The 22451-nt window shown below is 40.6% G+C and overlaps 1 protein-coding gene across 6 annotated transcripts in view; it reads right to left on the minus strand.

Annotated features, from left to right (window-relative positions):
- Nucleotides 1–22451, minus strand: part of RNF213 (ring finger protein 213) — a 231935-nt gene that overhangs the window by 193756 nt on the left and 15728 nt on the right. For all 6 annotated transcript variants that reach the window (XR_009761276.1, XM_061615791.1, XM_061615789.1 and 3 more), the window contains exons 8-13: nt 19433–19725; nt 17004–17260; nt 15590–15799; nt 12919–13114; nt 7504–7559; nt 4906–5059 (exon numbers count right to left, since the gene is read on the minus strand). Coding sequence is in view for 5 of the 6 variants with exons in the window: in XM_061615791.1 (XP_061471775.1) it covers nt 4906–5059; nt 7504–7559; nt 12919–13114; nt 15590–15799; nt 17004–17260; nt 19433–19725 (1166 nt within the window). In the remaining variant the exon portion in view is untranslated. The remainder of the gene's footprint in view (nt 1–4905; nt 5060–7503; nt 7560–12918; nt 13115–15589; nt 15800–17003; nt 17261–19432; nt 19726–22451) is intronic.

The following is a 22451-nucleotide window of genomic DNA, read 5'->3' on the forward strand; positions in this document are numbered from 1 at the left end:
TATAACCAAGTAGGCACATTCTGGTATGATAAAAAGATTAAAATAAAATACAATAATCTATATATTCAAAAAGAGTCAACTTAAGTTGTAAGAGAAAGAGAAATACTGACAAAAGAAAGGAAAAAGACGTCCGCCTTTCTGCTCATATGTACCTTCCATGTTACTGGGCATCAGGTGTAACTTCAAACACAGTTCCAAGAATCCATCCCACGTTTTGGTTAGGATTTAGCACTCCTACCTGCTATTAAGTTTAATAAGAATATTTTTAAAAGATCAATTCAAAAACTATTAATTTAGGAATTGTAGGATGGAAAAGTAAGAAGAATCTCTCTTCTCATGCCAGTGCAGTTTAAGCACATGTTTAAACCATAGTTTGTGCACAACCCTTGGACTTCTGTGCTCCCCTCCTCCATCCATTCCCATTTTCAGCAAATCTCTGTTGTTATGACTGAATCAGGAACATATTAGTGTAAATTACTGTTTATTGGGGGGAATGCCAACCCAGCACTACATAATGGCCTCATTGGCAACTTTAGGCAAAGGGCCCAAACTCTGAGCTTACTTTTTATAGGTTTTAGCCCTCCTAGAAAGTAAGTTATGGAGCAAAATGTGCAAGTATCCTTCTAAGCTATTTCTGTGAAATGAGCCAGACTGTCACTTGTCAGTGTTCTTAGCCAATGTGTGAAGTTAGAGCTGTGACTGATAAGTGAGTTATTTGGACACCAGGCAATAGGAATCCCTGGGGTCCTAAAGAGCTTCTGTTTTCTCCTCCCCTTTAGCACACTTTTCCTGCTTCTTTCTTTTTCTAGTAGTCCTTGGAATCTCCATAGTTTGCTCTTCCTTTTTTCCCTAGCAACCAGGATGGATCTTTCCTGTTGTTGGTTTTGACTGAGATCAGGTACTTCCTGGAAGTTATTTTCTGCAAATACTACTACACAGTAAGCGTGGGTAGATGTTAAAGAATCTCCTCCCCAAATGGCAAATTCAAAATATGAAAATTTTGCAAAGAGGCTTAGGCATGTCTCCTGCTGTGCAGGAGCTGATGTCCATGCACACATTAAGAACTCACTGTACAACACATAGTTAATTGACAATACGATAGTATGCATATCTATTTCAGAATTAAGTCTCTTTGTGTTTAATGGGGCTTACTACCAGGTAAGTGGGTACAGGATGGCAACCTAGGATTTGGTTTAGGATTGGAACTGGGTAAAATAGGTTCTTGTGCCTTTAACAGTTGTATCTCCTTAATTAGGACCAACAACATGAGGTTGTCCAGGGGTGGGGAAGAAAAGCAGCCATTACTGTACTCTAATTTTGCATTATGCCATGGAAATCCCAGTAACAACCATGTTGTGTTATGTCACATCCCCTACAACCTCCCTTTTGTGACTGGTGCCCACAGCGTTCTCTCAAAATTAAAAATATGTCCCCTAGTCCAAAAAGTTTGGTTTATCACAAGCCAAGATAATTAATTGCAATTTGCATTTGGCTTGTTTCAATATACTATGGTAAACAATACACACAGTTTGTCTGTTTGCAGTTAATTGAAAATGGAAACAAAATGCTTCTGAATGTCTCCTTGCCCATGTGGCAGATGAGGAGACAGGAGGGGGAAGCGCACAAGCCTAAGGCCCCAAACTGTTGTTTAGCTTAACATGCAATTAATCATAATATTTGGTTCCCAGCAAATCAGGTAACATTTCTGAAAGCTTTCCAGTACCCTAAATAAATTGACAATGACCTGATTTAGCATGTTTGGCTTATATTTAGCAAATAAAATGTAGAAGTATGTACTGTATTTCCTAATCAAATAAGCACAAGTGTACAGAACTGTAGCCTTAACGTGGCTTAGGCTGCAAGTCTATGCAACAGGGTGGGCAATGTGTGACCCTCAGCTAAATTTCATGTGGCCCTCAGTCTAATTTCATGAAGGTGGCAAGGAGGGGAATGCGTGGCAGCAAGAGATAGCAAAGAGCTGCCACATTAACCTTTAGTACTGCCAGCATGTAGCTCTTCACAGAAAAAAAGGTTCCCCACCCTTGCTATACACACGTACCTGGAGTGAGACCCACTGAACTCAGTGGGGTTTACTTCCTAGCAGGTAAGTATAGGATTGTGCTAGTAAATGTAAAATTCAACGAAATACAAAGTTTTATTTGGAAATTACTTGTATTGGAATACTTATAAGTATTTTAAGGCACATTTCCTTATGTTGTACAGGTTTTTTTTTAAAAAAAGAAAACTAAGGCTTTGGAGACTGTTAACATTTATTTTAGCATGCTTCAAGAACTATGCATCTGTATTACACATGCATGCATACTTCCTAGGGACAGTAACCTGAAAAAATTATATCAAAACTAGCCAATTTGTTGTTGTATCCATTATGTTTATTAACTAATTTTATGCAAAATACATTTTTAGAAATGGATTTTTTTCCATCATCACTGCTACAAAACATGGTTTGCAAATTGAGAGCCAGTCTCAGGGATACATGTTCCGTTCTCCTGAGCAACTACGACAGCATACAAGCCGTAATTAAAAGCACCCCCCGAAGAACCCTGGAAATTGTAGTTTACCCCTTAAAAGAGCTGTAATTCCAAGCACCCTGTAAAACTACAATTCTTAGGATTCTTTGGGGGTGGACTTTAAATGTATGGTGTGTACTCAGCCTATCTCCCCTTTCCTTGTTGGTGTTAACCACAGTTCATGTGCAAAACCACTTCAAACTTTAGATTCAAATTCTGGCTGGGGTGGGGGGTGGACAGAAGAGACTATGGCTATGGTTGGTTCGCAAATAAATCTAAAACAAGTAAGCCAACATGATGCCCTCAGGTTCTTTGGACTTCAACTCCCGTCAGCCATTGTCAGCATGGTCAATAGTCCAAACCATGTGGAAGACATCACATTGACTACCCCTGCTCTAAACCATGGGTAATCCAAAGGAAAGTAGGGGCAACATTTGCTCCAAAGAGAAGGGAAGGGAGGGTGTATCCCAGAGGTTGATGTGGGATTTACAAGAAATAATTTTCAGGGAGCCAATGTTACAAGATCTTACTACCGTTATGAATAGCAATCTGTAATTTTCTCCAACCATGAAACAGAAGAAAACCAAGCTATTTTTACCCAATAATAATAAAAAAGCCAAATATGCCAAGCAATGGTACTTATATATTGCCTTTCAGTGACAGTTCCCAAAGCTGTGCATAAATTGTTAAACATACAGCCAAATCACAATACATTAAATACAAATAAAACCTTACCATAAACTAAAAAGACTGGAGCAGAGAAACTTAAATTAATTAAAGTACAGTGAAACAGAAACAACTAATTTTAAGTAAGCATCTTCTATGAATGCAATCCACAAATGGCTCAGCTGCACTCACACTACTCTCCCTTCTTCCTCACAAGTCAGCACAAGCAACCAAGCCATAACAAAGGCAAATCAGGGTCAGATTAGGAAACCACATGGGACTCTAACCATATTTCTTCCACTGCTATGACTATTTTCCTAAAACATTCCACGCCTCCTATCCATAGCAATCATTACTTCTTTCTCAGTCCTTCCTAGCTTAACAAAAGTTAATGTCAGTACTTTAAAGGAAGTGACTCCCGGACTGTTGTGCAATTGTGCTTTGGCTTCAGTGTGTTGCTAGACAAACTTTCGACTTAGGGGCACGAAGTCCAAGGAAGGTGCTTGCCAGTTTGTGGCAGGGGATGCAAAAGGATCATAGAAAAGCAGAGTTGGAAGGGGCCTCAGTGAGCCTAACCCCCCTACTCATACCTGACAGGTTTCTGTCCAGCTAACTCTTGAATGCGTCCAGTGTTGGAGAGCCTACCACCTCCCTAGGTAATTAGCTCCACTGTCATACTGCTCTAACAGTTAGGAAATTTTTCCTGATGTTCAGCCGAAATCTGGTTGCCTGTAACATGAGCCCATTATTCCATGTCTTGCTCTCTAGAATGATTGAGAAGAGATTCTGGCCCTCCTCTGTATGACAACCTTTCAAGTACTTGAACAGTGCTATCGTATCTTCCTTCAATCTTCTCTTCTCAAGGCTAATCATGTCCAGTTCTTTCAGTCTTTCCTCATAGGGCTTCAACATTAACATTAACACATAACCGCCTAGACGTTTCAGATCAAAGCCCAACTAGTCCTGCATTTTGTTTCCAATACCAGCTAACCATATGCCTCTGGAACTCACAAGGCATGAAGGCAATGGCCATCTTCATCTCTGTCCCCAGCATCTGGCCGTCAGAGGCATGGTATCTCTCTGAACAGAAAAACTCCATTTAAACTATTCTTGTAACAGACATTGACAGATCTCTAACCAATCTTTTTAAAAAGTCATCTAAGCTCATGGACATCTTCATAGTTTGTAGCAAATTTCATGGTCAATATTGCTTAAGAGAGAACCTGGTTTAAGTCTGGCAAAAGAAAGGTTGACCCAGGGAGGTGAGTGCAGCCCCACGGCTCCCAAGCTTCTATTGTGTGATCTGCTTTTAAATTGGTACTTGTTTGTTTTAAACTGCTGTTGGTTTTAGGTTGTACTTTTATGTTATTTTGTAGTTGTCAATTTTGTGCAAGCTACCTTGTGTACTTCTGTAGAAAGGTGGGGGATACATTAATAAATAATAACAAATAACATTGTATGGAGAAACTTTTACATTTTTTGCCTGAACCTACTGTGCAACAGGGATGGAACTGTTGTATTGGCTAGTAATCACAAGAAAGTACTGATGTGGTTAGTCACAGGGAACTATAATCAATTCTATTATTTTTCACTCCCTCTGCGCTTCCTTACAGAACCTCTTCCACATGACCTGCTGAAGTGGTCCAGGAGAACATAGACAGAGGTGCAGATAGACTCAAAAATGTGTAACATCATAAAGAGAGATTCTCACCTCTATAGGTGCAAGTCCAAGAAGCCTTGAAACAATACCAGCAGATGTAGCTGGTATCTTGTATCGCATTACCATTTGAACTTTGCTGCATATCATTTGATGAAGTCTTACACAGATAGTCACATATGAGTTCCAAGTGTCCTGCTGTAGCTTGCTAAATTATGAAAGACTTTAATTACTTTTGCAATATAAGGAAACTGGTTTATGTGGATAAAAAAATGTGTGCACGTAACATAACAGATAAGCCTAGAGGATCATAGCAGCGATTTCAATACAGCCTTTATCTGTGAGATTCTTTAAAATGCAGTAATTATGTCATCCATTCCAAATCTGTAAGAAGCAAAATGTAATGTATCCATTGTACTGTGTGAATGAAAATACTGCCAACTTATGGAGAACACAGAGCTATCTCTCCCATTTCTTTTTTCGTGGAATATACCTAAAAAGCTTCGTCAAACAGAGATGACAAAAAAGTGTTAGAACAATCTTATTAAATTTATAGAAGTAACACGTCACCAAACCCAGGTAGCATTCATCTATGAGTTCTTAAAGAACTCAAATGGAGCATTGTTGACCTTTTTGTCATCACTCAGAGACCATGCACCATGTAATGGACTTGGAAGAAGATGAGGTTCCTACTCCATTCTTTGGGAAAAAATGGCTAGAAGCTCGGAGGATGGTAACAAGAACTAGGGCCTTCTCAGTGGTGGCCCCCGAACTGTGGAATAGTCTTCCCGATGAGGTGCGCTTGGCGCCGGCGTTGTTATCTTTTCGGCGCCAAGTTCAAACCTTCCTCTTTTCTCAGGCATTTTAGTCTTTTAAGTATGTTTTAATTGATTTTAGATCTGTGGATCTCTACTTACATGTTCCTCGCACTGAATTATAGGATTTTATTGTATTTATTTATATTTTTCTGTTGTACACCGCCCAGAGAGCTATGCTAGTCGGGCGGTATAGAAATTCAACAAATAAATAAATAATAAATAAATAAATTTCATCACCCTCCTAATCAGAGGACACAGCCTTACTGCCACCCTCTGATTCAGAGAAGTAGTCTCTTCTACCCAGTAGAAGCCAGATGCTGCACAACAAGGTGATGGCCCTTAGCCAGCCAACTCCTCTTGGGAGGTAGGGATTGCTGCACTGAGCACTACAGCCCACACATATAAGCTTTCAGTTAGAGCTAGGTGTTTGCAGAGCCAGCAGCTTGCAAAGCTACCTTAGCAGGATTCTGGGGGTGCTCCAGGGTCCTGCAGACTGTCTGGATGCCTTGAACTCCTATTTTTGTCTCTTGACAGACACTGCCTGGCTTCTCCTGTGAGCTTTGAACTCCTGTAGAACAGGACGCCTTTGACCATCTCTCCTATCTTTAACTGTAGACAGAATTTAGAGCACGGCCTCCAGTGATTACCTTAGAGGGAAGACATTCCCCCAAACAACCTTAATCTAGGCTGTTTACATAATTCTTATCCCTGTTACAGGGATAACAAAACCTACTAAATAGTATCACAAGTGAAATATATACATTAGAGCTCTGTTCATTGGACAGTTTCTCCCAGGGTAAGTCCAGGAGCACATCTTAAGTTTACAGCCATCTTCCTCCTCATCACAGGCAGGTTAGAAGTGAGCCAACAAATCTTGCCTTCAAAAAAATCCCACCCCCAAATAATTTTCTTCTGGTGAATGGGTTCTCCCTCTGAGCACATTCCCTGCAGTGTACCTCCTATCTCTTTGCAGTAGATTGACACTGGATTACAAAGCAGGGCTGTGGAGTCGGAGTTGTGGAGTTGGAAGCAATTTTGGGTGGAGTTGGAGTCAGAGTCGGTAGAAATGTACCGACTTCAACTTCAAAATAAATTTTGACTGACAATTTTTTTAAAATATAAATTCAAAATGTCAAAGAAGCTTCCCATGAAGTCAGCTGTAGTTGAGCATTTCACCATAACTCAAGATGGAAAACATTTTGTGTGTCAGTGTATGCCACAGGACCCAGATGAAGACAAATGCTGTGATGCCAAGATCAGCACATATTCAGGCAGCAATAAAAATGCTCCTATGACAGCTTCCAATTTAAAAAGACATTTACAGTGCTTTCCAGGGCTGTGGAGTCGGAAGCAATTTTGGGTGGAGTCGAAGTCGGACAGTAGAAAAATAGAGGAGTCGGAGTCGGGAGTTGAAGGTTTGGCGTACCGACTCCACAGCCCTGTTACAAAGGCAAGACCAGAGGTCCTTTAAACCCTTCTATTCTTAAATGAAGGTCATAGAAACACTGTAATTTGTATTTCAGTGTGTTAACACATCTAATTAAGATTCCAGGAAGAGAGAAAGATAATGAGCACTTTTTTTGAAAACTGGAATAAATTATTGGTATGATTATAGTAAAAATATGCCTTATAACAACTTTCTAGATAACACTTCTGGTAATAATTGTATAAAAATATAAATACTAAAATGATTGTTTAAATACAACTATATATTTTATAATCCTTCTAGAACTGTACTGCAAACTATATCCACAAAAAGTATGTTTTTCACATTGAGAACCTTTTTCCAGTTAAGTAAGCATTTTTAAGGAAGGTATGTACAACTTTTACTTACTCATTTTGTGTATTACAGAGAATATGCAACACCATCTCCAGAAGCTTTTCCACCTCCTAGGAAAGCAACAAAACTTAAGTTAGAGAACCAGAATCATCCCTACTATCACGTAGTACAAAGCTCCTTTCAATCATGCAACAATGAGCTTGATCTACCCAATTAATTTTGACAAGGTTCTTTACTTATGACCTCTCCTGTTTGAAAGCTCTTACTTAGGTTTGCTTTCGTTCGGTGATGGCTAGTGCCCACTGGGTCTGGTGGGGCAGCAGAGGGGCAGCCAACAAGAGACAATGGTAAAACAGAGCTATGGTAGGTATAGAGATCCAAAAGGTAGTTAAGACAGTGGTAGCCTGGTACAGTGGAATTATCTCCAGTTGGCCTACTCCAGAGGGGTCTCATTCTCCATACACCAAGCTGCTGTAGTCCAAACGTATATCCAGCATCCTCAAAAATACCACATGGGAACAAGACTTGCAAATACTTTTAATTGGAAAGGAACAGCTATATTAACAGTGTATTCTTATACACATGACTAAGAACTGAGTCCCATGGATTTAAATAAGACTTTCTTCCTGGTTCATCTGATTTAAATCAAAACTGATTTAAATCACTTCTCTGAAGGACTGTTTTAATTATTTAAATCACAGTTTAAATCACTAGTGAATCACTGATTTAATCATCATTTTTAGTAGAAGTACATTATTGTTTAATATAATCTTAATACATATTCAGAGATGTAGGTTTCATTAGAAGGTAGGTACACACCAAGCAATTATTCTGAATTGTTTTCAGATTAATTTTCATTAGAAATGAGATGATAATTTGGTGATCTTAGTACTAAAGCAGAATGAAGTTATTCAGGAGATGAACCAGCTCCAACTGTTCAATTAATCATGATATTTTTGTCATGATGTGCCAGAATCACCACCACTAAACAGCATACTAATTAGTACTTAAATTGTACTAATAGGATTGTTTATTCTTCTTGTTAATTTTCTTCAACAAACAACATTAACAAAAGATGCACATGGATTTTTGAATGGTTAACTATTTCAGTTTTTAGAGAAATATGAAGTTCTTTAAAAAATAAAATTTAGGCAATTTCAACCAAGGTAAAATGAGAAACTTAAAATATTGGGTGGTGTAGTTAACTCAGTCTTCTCTGCCTTTGTCTTCCTTGTTCATTGTCTGGAAAAGAAATCCAAGCTTTCCTGCCTTTTCAGTTTATTTCTCAATTTAGAATGAATTAGTCCAAAGGAAGAAAAAATCTCTTTACACCTGCAGAAGAGGCTACTGCTGTTAAGAGCAGGATTTCCACTTCAGTGGTCTCTTCCTTGTTTATATCTACTCCCATCTCCCCAAATTCTCTACTCACTGAATTCCTCTATCTTTGCACTTAGAGAGGCAAGGCAGAGAGAACGAGAGAGAGAGAGAGCACATTTCATGTACATCATCTGCAGAATAGGACTGATCAGGTTATCTCCATAAACTGCTGTTAACATATTCACAGAATATGATTAGAAGTTGTATAATTAGTATTCATGATGGTATCTCTGACGTAGGCTTTTTTTTTACTAATTGTTTTAAGAAAGTATCCTTGAACTGCCATAATGCCTCTTGCTTGCCTAGTTGGGAGGATGGACAGATGTGTGGATGGGCGCAGAAAACTCTTCTGACTTCTACATGGCTAGAATGCAAATTACTGTTCAAAAGTCAGAGTTGGTACATATTCTGTTGCTCCACCTACTTTTTCTCTGGCACCACCCACCACTGGCATGTGGTTTCTGGAAGGTGGCCTATGAGGGAATATGGCCCTCGGGCTGAAAAGAGTCCCCATCCCTGAGGTACAGGACTGCAACCTCAGTTATTCTGCTAACAACAACAGAAAAAAGTACTGCTGTAACACCTTACAATATTTACTGAACTGAACTGAACTGATTAATGCATTAAAATAAGTAAGAGTGATTAGACCTATTTATTTACTGATTTGGTTGATAAAACTAGACCCCCTACTGGCCACTTTGACTTATATTTTATCTATTATAATGATGCAGTGATTGATGTTTGCATATTGCTTAGATTTTTTTTTTACTATTTAAGTGGATTGTAAATGTTTATAAACAATGTGCACAGACTTTTTGAAAGGCATAGATTATAATGTTTTCTTTAGATTATTTTTGTGAGGAGTTTTTTATAAGCTTGTATATAGCAATAAGAAAGACAGAAGAATTTGTACCCTCAAAAGTTCCCAAAAGGATGTAGACATTTTTCAAAATTTGTTAATTCAATCAAAAACAACAGAGTCTTACGGCACCTTAAAACACTAACAAAATTATTGTGGCACAAACTTATGGCCTTTACCCAAATGTCTTGGCTGCTCCTTTGCCCCAACTTTACAGCTAGGGACAATAACAAATAAAGCGATCTGATCTCACAGGAGCACTATAGATGCACATGCCAAGTGCTGTGGGAGTCCTCCACAACTGCAAAGCAATATACAATAGGAACTAGCACTGAGGATAGTGCCACAATCACTGGGACTGCAAGTTAAGCAAGAACAAACAAAACTACCAACACAACATGATGCCCTTTGATTCAGCAATAAATAAAATCCTCAAATTGCAGGGAGCACAGGGCAGAACAAGGAGACAAATAATAGTATCACAGCACTACCTTCTACAACCTTCCTCCAGACAGGAAAAAAAACACAGACCAAAACACACAGGCCAGAAGAATAACAGGTTCAATGGCATCAAAACACACAGACCAGAAAGATAACGGGTTCAATGGCATCAAAACACACAGACCAGAAAGATAACGGGTTCAATGGCATCAAAAGCTGCTGATTGGACCAGCAAACAAAGAGGGATACATTCCCCCATCTAGGTACCAGTGTGAGTTGCCTACCAAGAAAGTCTCTGTCCCAAAACCAATTGTGAAACCAGAAACATTCTAGGTATTCTGTTTCATTTAAAACATCTAGGAATGGGGTCATTACCAGGGAATTGTTTCCCTGCAAGAGAGCACAAACAACCTCTCTGTATTCAAGTAAGAGTTGAATAAATTAACATATTTGAACTTGTCAAGGATTATCAATACTTCGGCACAGTCATTAACCAAAATGGAGACCATAGTCAAGAAATCAGAAGGCTAGGTCTAGGGAGGGCAGCTGTGAGAGAACTAGGAAAGGTCCTCAAATGCAAAGATGTTTCACTGAACACTAAAATCAGGATCATTCAGACCATGGTATTCCCGATCTCTATGTATGGATGTGAAAGTTGGACAGTGAAAAAAGCGGATAAGAGAAAAATCAACTCATTTGAAATGTGGTGCTGGAGGAGAGCTCTGCGAAAAAGGCAAATAATTGGGTGTTAGAACAAATTAAACCAAAACTGTCACTAGAAGCTAAAATGATGAAACTGAGGTTATCATACTTTGGACACATCATGAGAAGACATGATTCACTAGAAAAGACAATAATGCTGGGAAAAACAGAAGGGAGTAGAAAAAGAGGAAGGCCAAATAAGAGATGGATTGATTCCATAAAGGAAGCCACAGACCTGCACTTACAAGATCTGAACAGGGTGGTTTATGACAGATGCTCTTGGAGGTCACTGGTTCATAGGGTCGCCATAAGTCGTAATCGACTTGAAGGCATATAACAACAAACATACATTATATTCAGATGTATAAAGTTTAACAGTATAAAGCTCAACATTTCTGATCTCCCAATGTTGTTAGGTGATAAAAAGACCATGGGGTTTTCAATTTTTCTCCAGATGCACTGACATTAACAACCACCATGGTAAGAATTAGGTTTGGAAATTATATGGTTTGAGCTAACCACTGCTAGTTTTAAAACTGGTGCACCAAACAGCAATAACTCTAAAGAAAAAAAGGATGTGGTAGTGCATATTCATGGCACATTCCTGATCTCTTCTAACCACAATTAGGATATTGGACTCTACTAAACCTACAATTTCTTATTAGGATATCCATAAAATTTCTGTGTATTTAATGGCACACTATAGATCTGAATTACAAAGCGTCATCTGCCATAAATATCATGTCTCCATTAGATTTAATATTCTAATCAAGAGATCTCCAAGTCCCTTCAAGCGTAACAATTTTATAGCTTTTTGTAAAATTATCAGGATAAAGAACATGATGTTCTGGGCTGCCCCCATTTTAGGGACCTCACTTTATTAGCCCTTGCAAGCTCTCTGGTGTAACATAATATATATGATAATCTGTGGTGAAGAGTACAAGCTCCTTTATAAAGAAAAAACTTTTCTTTCTACCCCTTTCTCCATTTCTGGGAAGTCAGCCAGCGTGCCCGCTGTCAAAGTAAACATAAGACAAAGAAGCTGAGAAACATGCCAAATATTAGTGTAGCTGTTCAGGAGACCTGCCCTTGTCCTGCAGCCATGTCTACAGCAGCACCAAGGTTTGCAGCCTATTCCAGACAACAAGAGTATCAGGACAGGTGCACATATGTCAACAGCTTGGTCACCTTGAGCTAGTTAATTCCTGCTATCCCTTAGGGAGTCCAGAAAAATATCTCATTGAGGTTTGCATAGAGTAGCCCATAGAAATACACACAATCCCCCTGAGATCTACAGCTGGAATCTTTTGATAAGGAAGGGCTATAAAAGAGGCAAAAAGCCCAATGCATTTTACCAGTGCTTTACGCCTGGGCAAGGACTGCTGTTTTCCACAGATCCACACATCAAGGGTGAGACAAATCCATTTTAAGTTTTATAAAGACAATCCGCTGTTGAACTCCCATCATTCCTGATATATCTCTAAACCTTAGATATTCTTTGGTGGGACCTCTGACCGTTAAGTTTACCTAGACAGACCTAACTGCTGGCAAAGCCCATGGTAGCTGAGGTGAACACAACATTTGCTATGTAAGTTGTCTGTGTAGATATAGACTAAGGGGAGTACGCAAGAACCTTCAGTGCATTCACAAAAAAGAGAGTTTGAAGACATTTCAACTATGAATAAGAAAAAAACAGCATAATACTTGTTAAGATATTCCGCTGTTGAACTCCTATTTATAACTCCCATTCATTTTTCCTGATATATCCTCTGCCCCAAAAAGTCTTGGATTGGATCTCTGACTATTAGCCTGCCTTTTCAAACAACTGCTGTCAGAAACTCTGTAAGCTTAGGTGAACACAACGTCTGACATACAAGGACTCTAAAAAGTTAATGGGCAAAGGGGAGTTCATAGGAACCCTCGACCCTCATGCATCTATGGGGAACCGCCCATTCAGGCAGTTTCAACGAGGCTCTTTATTTAAAAAATGATGAAATCTTATGATTGATAGATGGGTCATTGCAAGTAGCCAAGGTACTTTAACTTCTGCTAAAGATGACACTGTTTTATACATAAAAAAGAAAACGCACCTCATAGTTACAATACTCTATTGTCATACTCTTCAGTCGATGAAAGGTCCCTAGAAGACAGTCCAACAGATTAGCAGAAGAATCAGAAATAAATTCTGTCAAGTCCCTCAAAGGCAGCAAGGTGAACCACGACCTGAAAAGTGCTCTGTCTCCTTTCATCAAGTATTTTTTTTCTTTCATGAGTGGAAGTAAGACTCTGAAAAAAACAACAGATAAAAAAGAACTGTAATAGAGAAGAATGGGAAGTACACAGAAATACTGAGCAAAAATATACTACAGAGCAGGGGTTCTCAAATTGTGGTCTGCGAGCTTCATTCAGGTGGTCAGCTGTATGTCTGTGGATTTGTTGTTGAAGATGGGAGACACCACATCCATCACATTAAATACTCATGATGATTTTTAACTGTATCGTTATTGCTTCTTTTATTTCTTATATAAAAAAGAAGGCGATTACAAGAAAGAGGGCCTTCTCGGTAGCGGCCCCCGAACTATGGAACACCCTTCCTGACGAGGTACGCCTGGCGCCTACATTCCTATCTTTTCGGCGCCAGGTGAAAACCTTCCTCTTTACCCAGGCGTTTTAGTATTTTTAGTATTTTAATATTTTAGTATTTTGTATTTAATGTTGTAAAGATAGTTATATGTTCATCTTTTTCTAATTACTTTTTGATTTGTATTTAATGGGTTTAATTATGTTAATCTTAGTTTTTGTTGTATGTTTAAATTGTTGATTTGATGACCAGGTGGTTTTAAATTGAATGTAAAGTGTTTACTTGATGTACACCGCCCAGAGAGCTTTGCTATGGGCGGTATAAAAATTGAATTAAATAAATAAATAAATTATATTGTATTTTACTATATTGCAAACTTGAATTCTATGGAATTCATAACTCACAGCATATTACAATTGCTGCAACAGGCAGAGAAATCATGAACTGATCCAACAAGCCCCTCAGCAATTTTCAAGTGGAAAAAATGTTTAGGAAACCACAGCTATAGAGTAACTACACTCTTAAGTCTCCATAGTTAGGAAGATCAAAAGGAAAAATATGACTGAAATCAGGATGTGATCCTCATTTCATGTCCTGCTTTTAAAGCACAGCTTAAACGGGGGGTAGGGGGACTCCAACCTGCAGGCCATTCTGGGCCCACCAGGGGATTCTTTTTGGCCTGCAAAGATATTACCCTCTAGCCACAACTACATGTTCATCAGCTGACATAACTGGACAGTCAACACATGGATACAGAAGAGGGGTGTGGTGGATAAATAGGCACACACACACACACATAAGAAATGCAAAGACTCAGTGAGACAGCCAAGAAGGAAGCAGAGACGCCAGCCAATAAAGCATCATATGTTTGAATAAATTTGTCCTCCACCCACTATCTGAGATGGAGGTAGGGAGAGGAGATACTGAAAGTGATACAGAAGCAGTTGGAAATAAGCAAAACAAAGTGGGGGAGGGGGGAAGGTCACAAAAAAAATGGAGGCCATGAAAGAAAAGATGGGAAATGTGCAACCAAAATAGCAGCTGGCAGAGAGAACTGTAAGCAGCTCAAAGCCAAGCACAAGGGAAGGAGAAGATGGTGGGAGATAGGGAAAATGGACAGCCAGTGAAAGCAATAGCAAGCCACTGTCTGGGGATTAAGTGAAAGAAAAAACAAGCCCCATGTGCCAGGCAGCATGACCAGGAGGAGAAAAAACCCCACAGACACACCAAAAACAAGGAGGTAAAGGTGATGGGCAGACGAACAGTGGGTGGGCAGGTGCTAAGGACAAAAGCCAAGGATTGGAGAAATGATAGCTGCTGAACAGAAACAAGTGGGAAGGCTTAGGCAGGCAAACAGAGTGTGTATGGGAGCAAGGGAAACTGTCAAAAACAGAAAAAAGGCTGAGAAAAAATGGTTTGTTCTTTAAACAAGCAAGGGAAAGACACAGATGAGATAGAAGTAACAAAAAGAAATTCAGAAATCAAGACACAGAGACCAAATACAGAATCTTAAGCACAAGAAGGTGCAGAGATCTGACTTGAACAAAGGCAGAGAGTTTGCCTTTTCTTTTCCCAGTTAAGCAACATGATTCACCTTCTCCTACTAGCAATGCAATGTAGGCTGCTGGAATCTTTGGGTTATAGCCAACGAAGCCATTATATTAGCACAAGGACTTCTTTTTACACAATGGAACCTCCTCTCCTCTGATCCCCCAAATCTGCTCCAGGGGTTGGGGGAAACTACAGAACAGATTGAGGGGGCACAGGGAGAGGAAGTCCTATTGCACAATGTAGGAGAGGCTGAGCTAGCATAAACAGGAACTGAGTAAGAAGAGCAATCAGCCTTTCATGCATTGTGGATTTTTGAGGGACCTTTCACAGGTACTATTGGCAGTATTGACAGGTGCACTCTGCTGCCAAGTTGGCCACCGTTTAGATCTACCAGTACAAGAAAATCCTAATCTTAGATGGCTTCCTTTATTGTATGAAGCATTCCTACTCTACTTCTTGCCATAATAAAAGATTCTAAAAGTCTCCTAGGGAGAGCATGAAGGAGAACACAAGCCAGGTGAGACACTAGATTCATTCACATTATGCTAAACCACTGTTTAGTGTGATATGCGAATGTGGTCAGTGATAACTTCAGAACTAAATAAAGTAACCAATACATTAAAACTTACTTCTTATGTTCCTGTTTATCCCTGCAATCAATAAATTGAAGTCCTTCCAGCCCTGCCCATCTCTCTTCAGATTCAAGCTGAGTATTCACTTGAACGTATTCAGGATCAACAGAAGCAGTAAACAGATGAAGAACTGGGATTGTCCACAGCCACTGGTGAATATCATGTACAATACAGCTATTGCATAAACCCTTTAAACATTGCTCCAAACTGCAAAAGATAAAATATTGTATCAAAATCAAAGAGATGATGAGGATTAAACTTTTGCAAAGCAAACTGCCAATGTTTTGAGGGGGCATGATGTAGAAGTAATAGGGGACTTCAATTACCCCAATATCTGTTGGGAGACAAATTCTGCCAAACACGGCCCCTCCAAGAAATTTCTGTCTTGAGTTGGAGATAACTTTCTCCTACAGAAAGTGGAGGAAGCAACTAGAGGATCAGCTATTCTTGACTTGATTCTAACCAACAGAGATGACTTGGTAGAGGAAGTGGCAGTTACGCAAACTCTGGGGGAAAGTGACCACGCTATATATTAGAGTTCTTGATTTTAAAGGAGTGGAGGCAGGAGTGGAAGCAGTGGAGGTACCCATTGGCAGAAGGGGGAGCCATTTTTGACAAACTAAATCACCACCCCAATCTCCACAGCAGATTTTCACAGGGAGGCGTCTTGGAAGGGGAACCAGCAAAAGTCACCTTCCCTGCTTCCACCACTGCAAGATAACTGAGGATCCAAGCCAATATTTAAAATGGAACCAAAAGAGTCAAATTATTTTTTCTCTGACAGAAATGTATGCCTCTAGAAGATTATGGTAGGCAACAATTCAACATGTTCATCTATATGGAGTTAAAGTGAGAAGTATGAACCTGTTGAAAGTTTGCATATCATCGAGCTACTAAAAAAAGTCACAAACTTGAAACATTAGTTGTTTAACCCATCTACAGTAGGGACCCACTCATATGGCGGGTGAGGTTCCAGACCCCCGCCGAAAAGCAAATCAGCTGTAGCACGGGTGTCTGGAACCTAACCTGCTGCTACAGCTGATCTTCTCCTCCTCTGTCAGCTGTAGCTTGGGGGTCTGGAACCTAACCCACTGATCACGGAGGAAATCAGTTGTAGCACGGGGAGCTCCAGCCGCCGCACTCAAGCTGACAGCGCTTGGCCCCTGAAACTCCCCGCGCTACAGCTGATCTTCTCCTTCGGCGCGATCAGCTGTAGCGCGAGGAGCTTCAGGGGCCAAGCGCTGTCACCTGGAGTGCGGCAGCTGGAGCTCCCTGAGCGCTTCCTGATCGGTCCAGAGGAGGAGAAGGGGGCGGAGGATGGGGCTGGTGCCGTATCAGAGGAACATCGAAAAGCAGAGCCCTACTGTATTCAAAACACTAACCCTTCATTTTCAAATCCCAAACTACATACCATGGATTCCCCGCAAACATCTCTTTGAGAGACTTTACTTCATCTGCTGGTGGCTTCTCCGAACAAAGAAGGCTGCATAACTGTATCAGTTCATCTTTTCGTATTGGAAGGAGATAGCGTTCTTCAAGTTGAAGAATGATCAGTGCCAGGCTCAGTTTATTTCTCTTTGCCACATTCCAAGATGGACAGTTTGCACTGTTCTGGTTAAGAAGAGAATTGGCTACTTCTCTTATATAATCCAGAATAAGCTCTTTGATCTAGATAAAAGAGGGGGGAGAGTAATAAAAACCAACTCCACAGGTCACCTATTTTCTTTAGAAGGCATTCTGCTCCTGAATCTGAAGGGCTTATTCAGATCATCATTCAATGGTCAAGTTCATACAAAATGCTGGCCACAAACCATGGGTTAATGCCATACTAGAAAGGGAGCAGCAAGGATGGTTCATACTGTATGTCCTAACATGTAAGTGATCTGATTAACTATGGTCTATGGCCAATGTGATGTGTCAGTGCAACCCCTGCATGTCCAATACAACAATCGATTAGAATTACTGTCCTCTATACACGTGTGCAATCTCCAGGTGCGATGGGGAGGCTTACTGGGGTGCTAGCAGTATCCCTTCTCTGCAATCGCACTCCAAGGGAAGCAGCAGCAAGCAGTACAGGGCAGGGTCACCAGCTACCCAAGAGTACCAACTTGTACTGCCAGCCCTCTGCAGGCTGCACAGAATTTATTGTTGGGCCACATGTTGTGCACCCATAAGATTAATTATTTTGAGGAAAAAAGCAAAGCAGTGACAGCTATGAAAAAGTAGCACGTATACATTACAGCTAATGTCCAATAGTTGGCACACGCTGATAGTTACTGTGAAGGTGGATAATCTTGGATAAATTTTGTGAATGTCCAAAATCGGAAAGATATGCTGATGGATGCTGAGAAAGTTACTGCAATGCAATTGTTAGTATACACTCTAGTATGTCTAATAAACAGACAACTTTCAGCAAATTTCTCTGGGCTCCAACTTTCAAAAACAGAAACAAAGTTTCACTTTTCTTAATAGAATACAACTTCAAACAGACAAGAGTTAAAGTAAAATACTCAATACTCAACAGGGACCCTACAGCTTCTTAATGATTTTTGAAAATAATTATCATCCTCATTCGGATGTCTGTGCTGGAACTAGAAACTAACAGGTTCCTGGACAGGATTAAAATAGCATGCATTTGGACAGGTGTTATACCTGCTCCAGTTATGAAGTTTTTATACTGAAACTTATGGATTATAAATGTTTGGCCACTTATTAGGACCGTATGTTGAAACGCTTTAATTTGGGTTCCTGCACTGAGCAGAGGGTTGGACTTGATGGCCTTATAGGCCCTTTCCAACTCTACAATTTTATGATTCTAACACGTCTGGCCAATTCATCTAAGGAGCATTCATTTTTAATTGGCATTTGACATATAAACAAAACATTGGAGTGCATTCTTAATATCTGTCTGTGGTGAATATTTTATCTCTTGAAATATTATATATTTATTTTCATAATTGTGAACTCATAAGAGTATTTTAACTTAACTTGTCTTTAAACAGACTCTCATCAAATTATTTTCAGTTTTTGGAAGACTTGTATTAAAAATCAGAGGTGGGGAACCTCTAACTTCTGGGCCAATCATGGCCCTTTAGGGGGTCCAATTTGGCCCCTCAGAGTATTTTCCCCAAACCACACCCAGCTGATAAGCGGGGCTTCTTGTAAAGCCCACCCTGCGCTGATCTCTTCAACCCATGAAAAACAGTGTCATGCAGCAATGAAGAAAAAAAAGGGTCTGCTTGTTTCACTGCTCACACAGCGAAAACAAGCAGATCCAGAGTTTTTTGAAAGCTTGTCCCACGCTAATCCTTTTCAAAAGTTGAAGAGATCAGTGCGGGACAGGCTTTAAAAGCTTCCCTGTGCACTGTCCTTTCAAGCTCTGATTGCAGAGCTTGAAAGGAGGAGCACAGAGAGGCTTGGAAAGGATCATTGCAGGGCGAGCTTTTCAAGTGCAAGGGATTCTGACAGTTGGGTGGCCAACCCAGCTGTCAGTCATATGATGTAGTGACAGCATGTGACTGACAGGTGGATTGTTCCACCCAACTGTCAAAGATGGCCTATGGAGCCAAAAACATTCCCCATCTGAGCTAGCTAGAAGCAGCAAATTGAGGCAGGTGTATGAATTAACGCAGGGGTGAGGAATCTTTTTGCTTCATGGGCCAGATCCTTATCAGGATCAATATCATGGCCCAAATACGACAGGGGCGAGGCTGTTCACTTGTTAATTTACTTGTTAGTCCCCTTTGTGTGTCCCCTCCCATGTTGCAAGGGAGAGAAAAAATGCATTTCAAAATTTAGAGAAAGTATTTAGAAAGCTACTGATAAAGAGAATTACAATACCTGTTTTTCTCCAAACTGTAAATCTGTCCATTCCACAGGGGACACCTCATGTATCATTGCTTTCCTATTCACCAAATAAAACTGCTGGAACTGCTGGAAGAAGTTGTTGATATTGATTGGAGTCCACGTGTTCAGTATACTGAAGAGACTTTCCAGCATCACTTTTGCTGCTATTCGTTTTCCTTTCACAACATCTTTCTCTGGATTTTTCAACCATGGAATATGGTTCTTAATGTTGTTCCACGTAGTGTCAGGTGGTTTAACACATACTATATCATCGTACTGATGCCAATCTGTTAATTTGTATTAGAAATCCCTTTAGATTATTAACACAAGGCAAATGCCCCACCCTTTCCCCTAACCCATACAGAAATCTCCTTCACTGCTGCTGGTGTTGCCTGCAAAAGCCCAGTTTGAAAGAGAAAAACCACAGCATCTTTCCTCCATGGACAAACTTTTGAAGGAAAGTAGTTGAGTTTTCCCTCTCAGGTTGGAGCAAAGGAAGGAGCGACAGGACTGTGCATCTTCCTCTTCATTTATGCACCCATGCATCTGTCGTCCTCCATCATCCCCTGTGATATTTGGACATAAAGACATAGGATTCTCCTTGACTGGTCTGCCCACCTGTCAAAATCACCCAACATTACCATGACCCAATTTCAAAGTCAATCCCTGTGGGACTTGCTGTAAGCATCAATCAGCTGCCTGGCGCTTATAGTAAGCCCCTCTTGCCAAGGAACAACTGGTAGCACACTTTTCAATTGTTCCTTTGCAGCCATGGCTTTACCTGACAGTGAGGGGGGCATGGTTTGGAGAAAACGGCCTCATAAGCCAAATTAGGACCCCTGCTGAGCATAATTTGTCCCACAGGCTGTTTCCCACCGCTGCTACAGTACTTACTTCTGAGTAAACATGCGTAAGATCACACTGTTCAGATACCAAACACAGTAAGGGGGATAAGATGAAAGGGGAAGCATAACAGCTTTCTGGATTATTGAAGAAATGGTGAAACTATGAATTGATCAAATTGTGATGAAGCTATTGATTTTTGCAGATTTATTTCTTTATACTGAGTATGTACAGAGTGCCTTCTCATTGCTGAATAATCAGAACAGCCAGCTTCTGATCTGAATATAACCCCCATTCCGTTCTCCTCTCTGTTAAATATCTCATTAACAGGAATGTGTCTTTGCACCCAATTTTGAATATATTATGCTAGGATTGCACCTCACAGCTGGTTACTAAACCTAACCGCAAAAAGCTGATTTGGATGTCATGATGGACAAAAATTTCAGTGAGCCTAAAACAGGTGTTGCCAACATTTTTGGACCAGTGAGCACATTTTAAATTTTGAGAAAATGCTGTGGGTGCCAGTCACAAAATGGCTTCAATGGGGGCATGGCATAATGCAATATTAGAATACTGTCATGGCTGCCACGTACCATCTGCAGACAGCCACATGCATACTGTGGGTCAGCTATGAGATCACACAACAGTGATCCAACACAACCATACCCACGCCATGGTGCTGTTTTTGTCTAACATCGAGCATTCCCTAGTACCAAGAAGCTAGTCACACCACTCTCCCCACACACACAGCACACGTACTGACCACAGACACACATGCATCTCTCTCATCAACACTAATTTCACACACACACACACGCGCCACATATTTATCTCTCCCTTTCTCAGAGCACACATACACACAGGCCACACATTCATCCCTCCCATAACCACCACATACATCTCTCCTTCTCTCTACCCAACTGTATCTCTATCACACACACAGAGTCCCTTCACAGAGTGAAGCAAGTGCCTGCCGCCAGCTCTACATGGCCAGTGTGCAACACACTAGCAAACAAGATGGGCCACTAGGTGAGCAAGGAAGCCATCCCTGCCACTTCTCCCTCCCGCCCTCCAGAAGTCATCCTTCCAGATTAACCAGGATGCAAGAGTGTGGGCATTTCCAACTCCAGGAACTGCTCTGCACTGTTTTGTCATATATGGGTTGCCAACCCCAAGGAACCATGGTTGGTGATCTCCAGTTTAGGATTTGTACATAACAGTAAATAGTGGTTAATCAAAACTGGAAGTAAAGGCTCCCAAACTCCTCATTGTGACTTCACTGAATAAGGATGAGGGGCAGCACATAAACTTAAAGCTTCTTGCTACTCACTTCCATCATGATAAACCCAGGCTTATCAAGACATCCAAACTAGCAGTATTTGTGGACTATGCCAGGGGTTCCCAAAAATATGGTCCACAGACCTTCATTCAAGTGGTCCATGGGCTGTCTGTAATAATATAATTAAAAATCACACAACACCTAGCACAGCACATTACAATTACTGCAACAGGCAGAAAAATTATTGTGTGATCTGCCAAGACCTTCGGCAATTTTCAAGTGGTCCATGAGGGGAAAAAGTTTGGGGACCACTAGATTATGCACAAGACACAATCCTTCCATCTTTCTGCATGACTCACATGATGCAGCCTAAAAAGCTATTTTCTGCTGTCAAGTTCTTCAAATTCGATGCCAAGGTTATTGTCTTCAGATCATGTTTTCAGCAACTCAACTGCTGAACTTACAATACCTTCAGATCTCAAAAATGTGAACCAAGTATGTATATGCTTAGTGAATTACCTCTATAGATGTGCTTTCTGGACTCCAGCCCTCCCATGTGCATTTAAATTATACAGTCATATTCACTGGAAGGTTCTGCTCCTAGCATACTAGGATTTCTATACCTCAGTTTAGCAGGAAACCCCACCTACATACAGAGAGATGATGCACACTGCCAAATTGCATTGGCTGCCTGTATGTTTCCAAGCTCGATTCAAGGTGCTGGTTTTGACCTATAAAGCCTTACATGGCTTGGGACCACAATACCTGATGGAACGCCTCTCCCGATACGAACCCACCCGTACACTACGCTCAACATCCAAGGCCCTCCTCCGGGTGCCTACCGCGAGGGAAGCTCGGAGGGTGGCAACAAGGGAGAGGGCCTTCTCAGCG

Source organism: Rhineura floridana, chromosome 3 (genome assembly GCF_030035675.1).
Source record: "Rhineura floridana isolate rRhiFlo1 chromosome 3, rRhiFlo1.hap2, whole genome shotgun sequence".
NCBI classification, from domain to species: domain Eukaryota; kingdom Metazoa; phylum Chordata; class Lepidosauria; order Squamata; family Rhineuridae; genus Rhineura; species Rhineura floridana.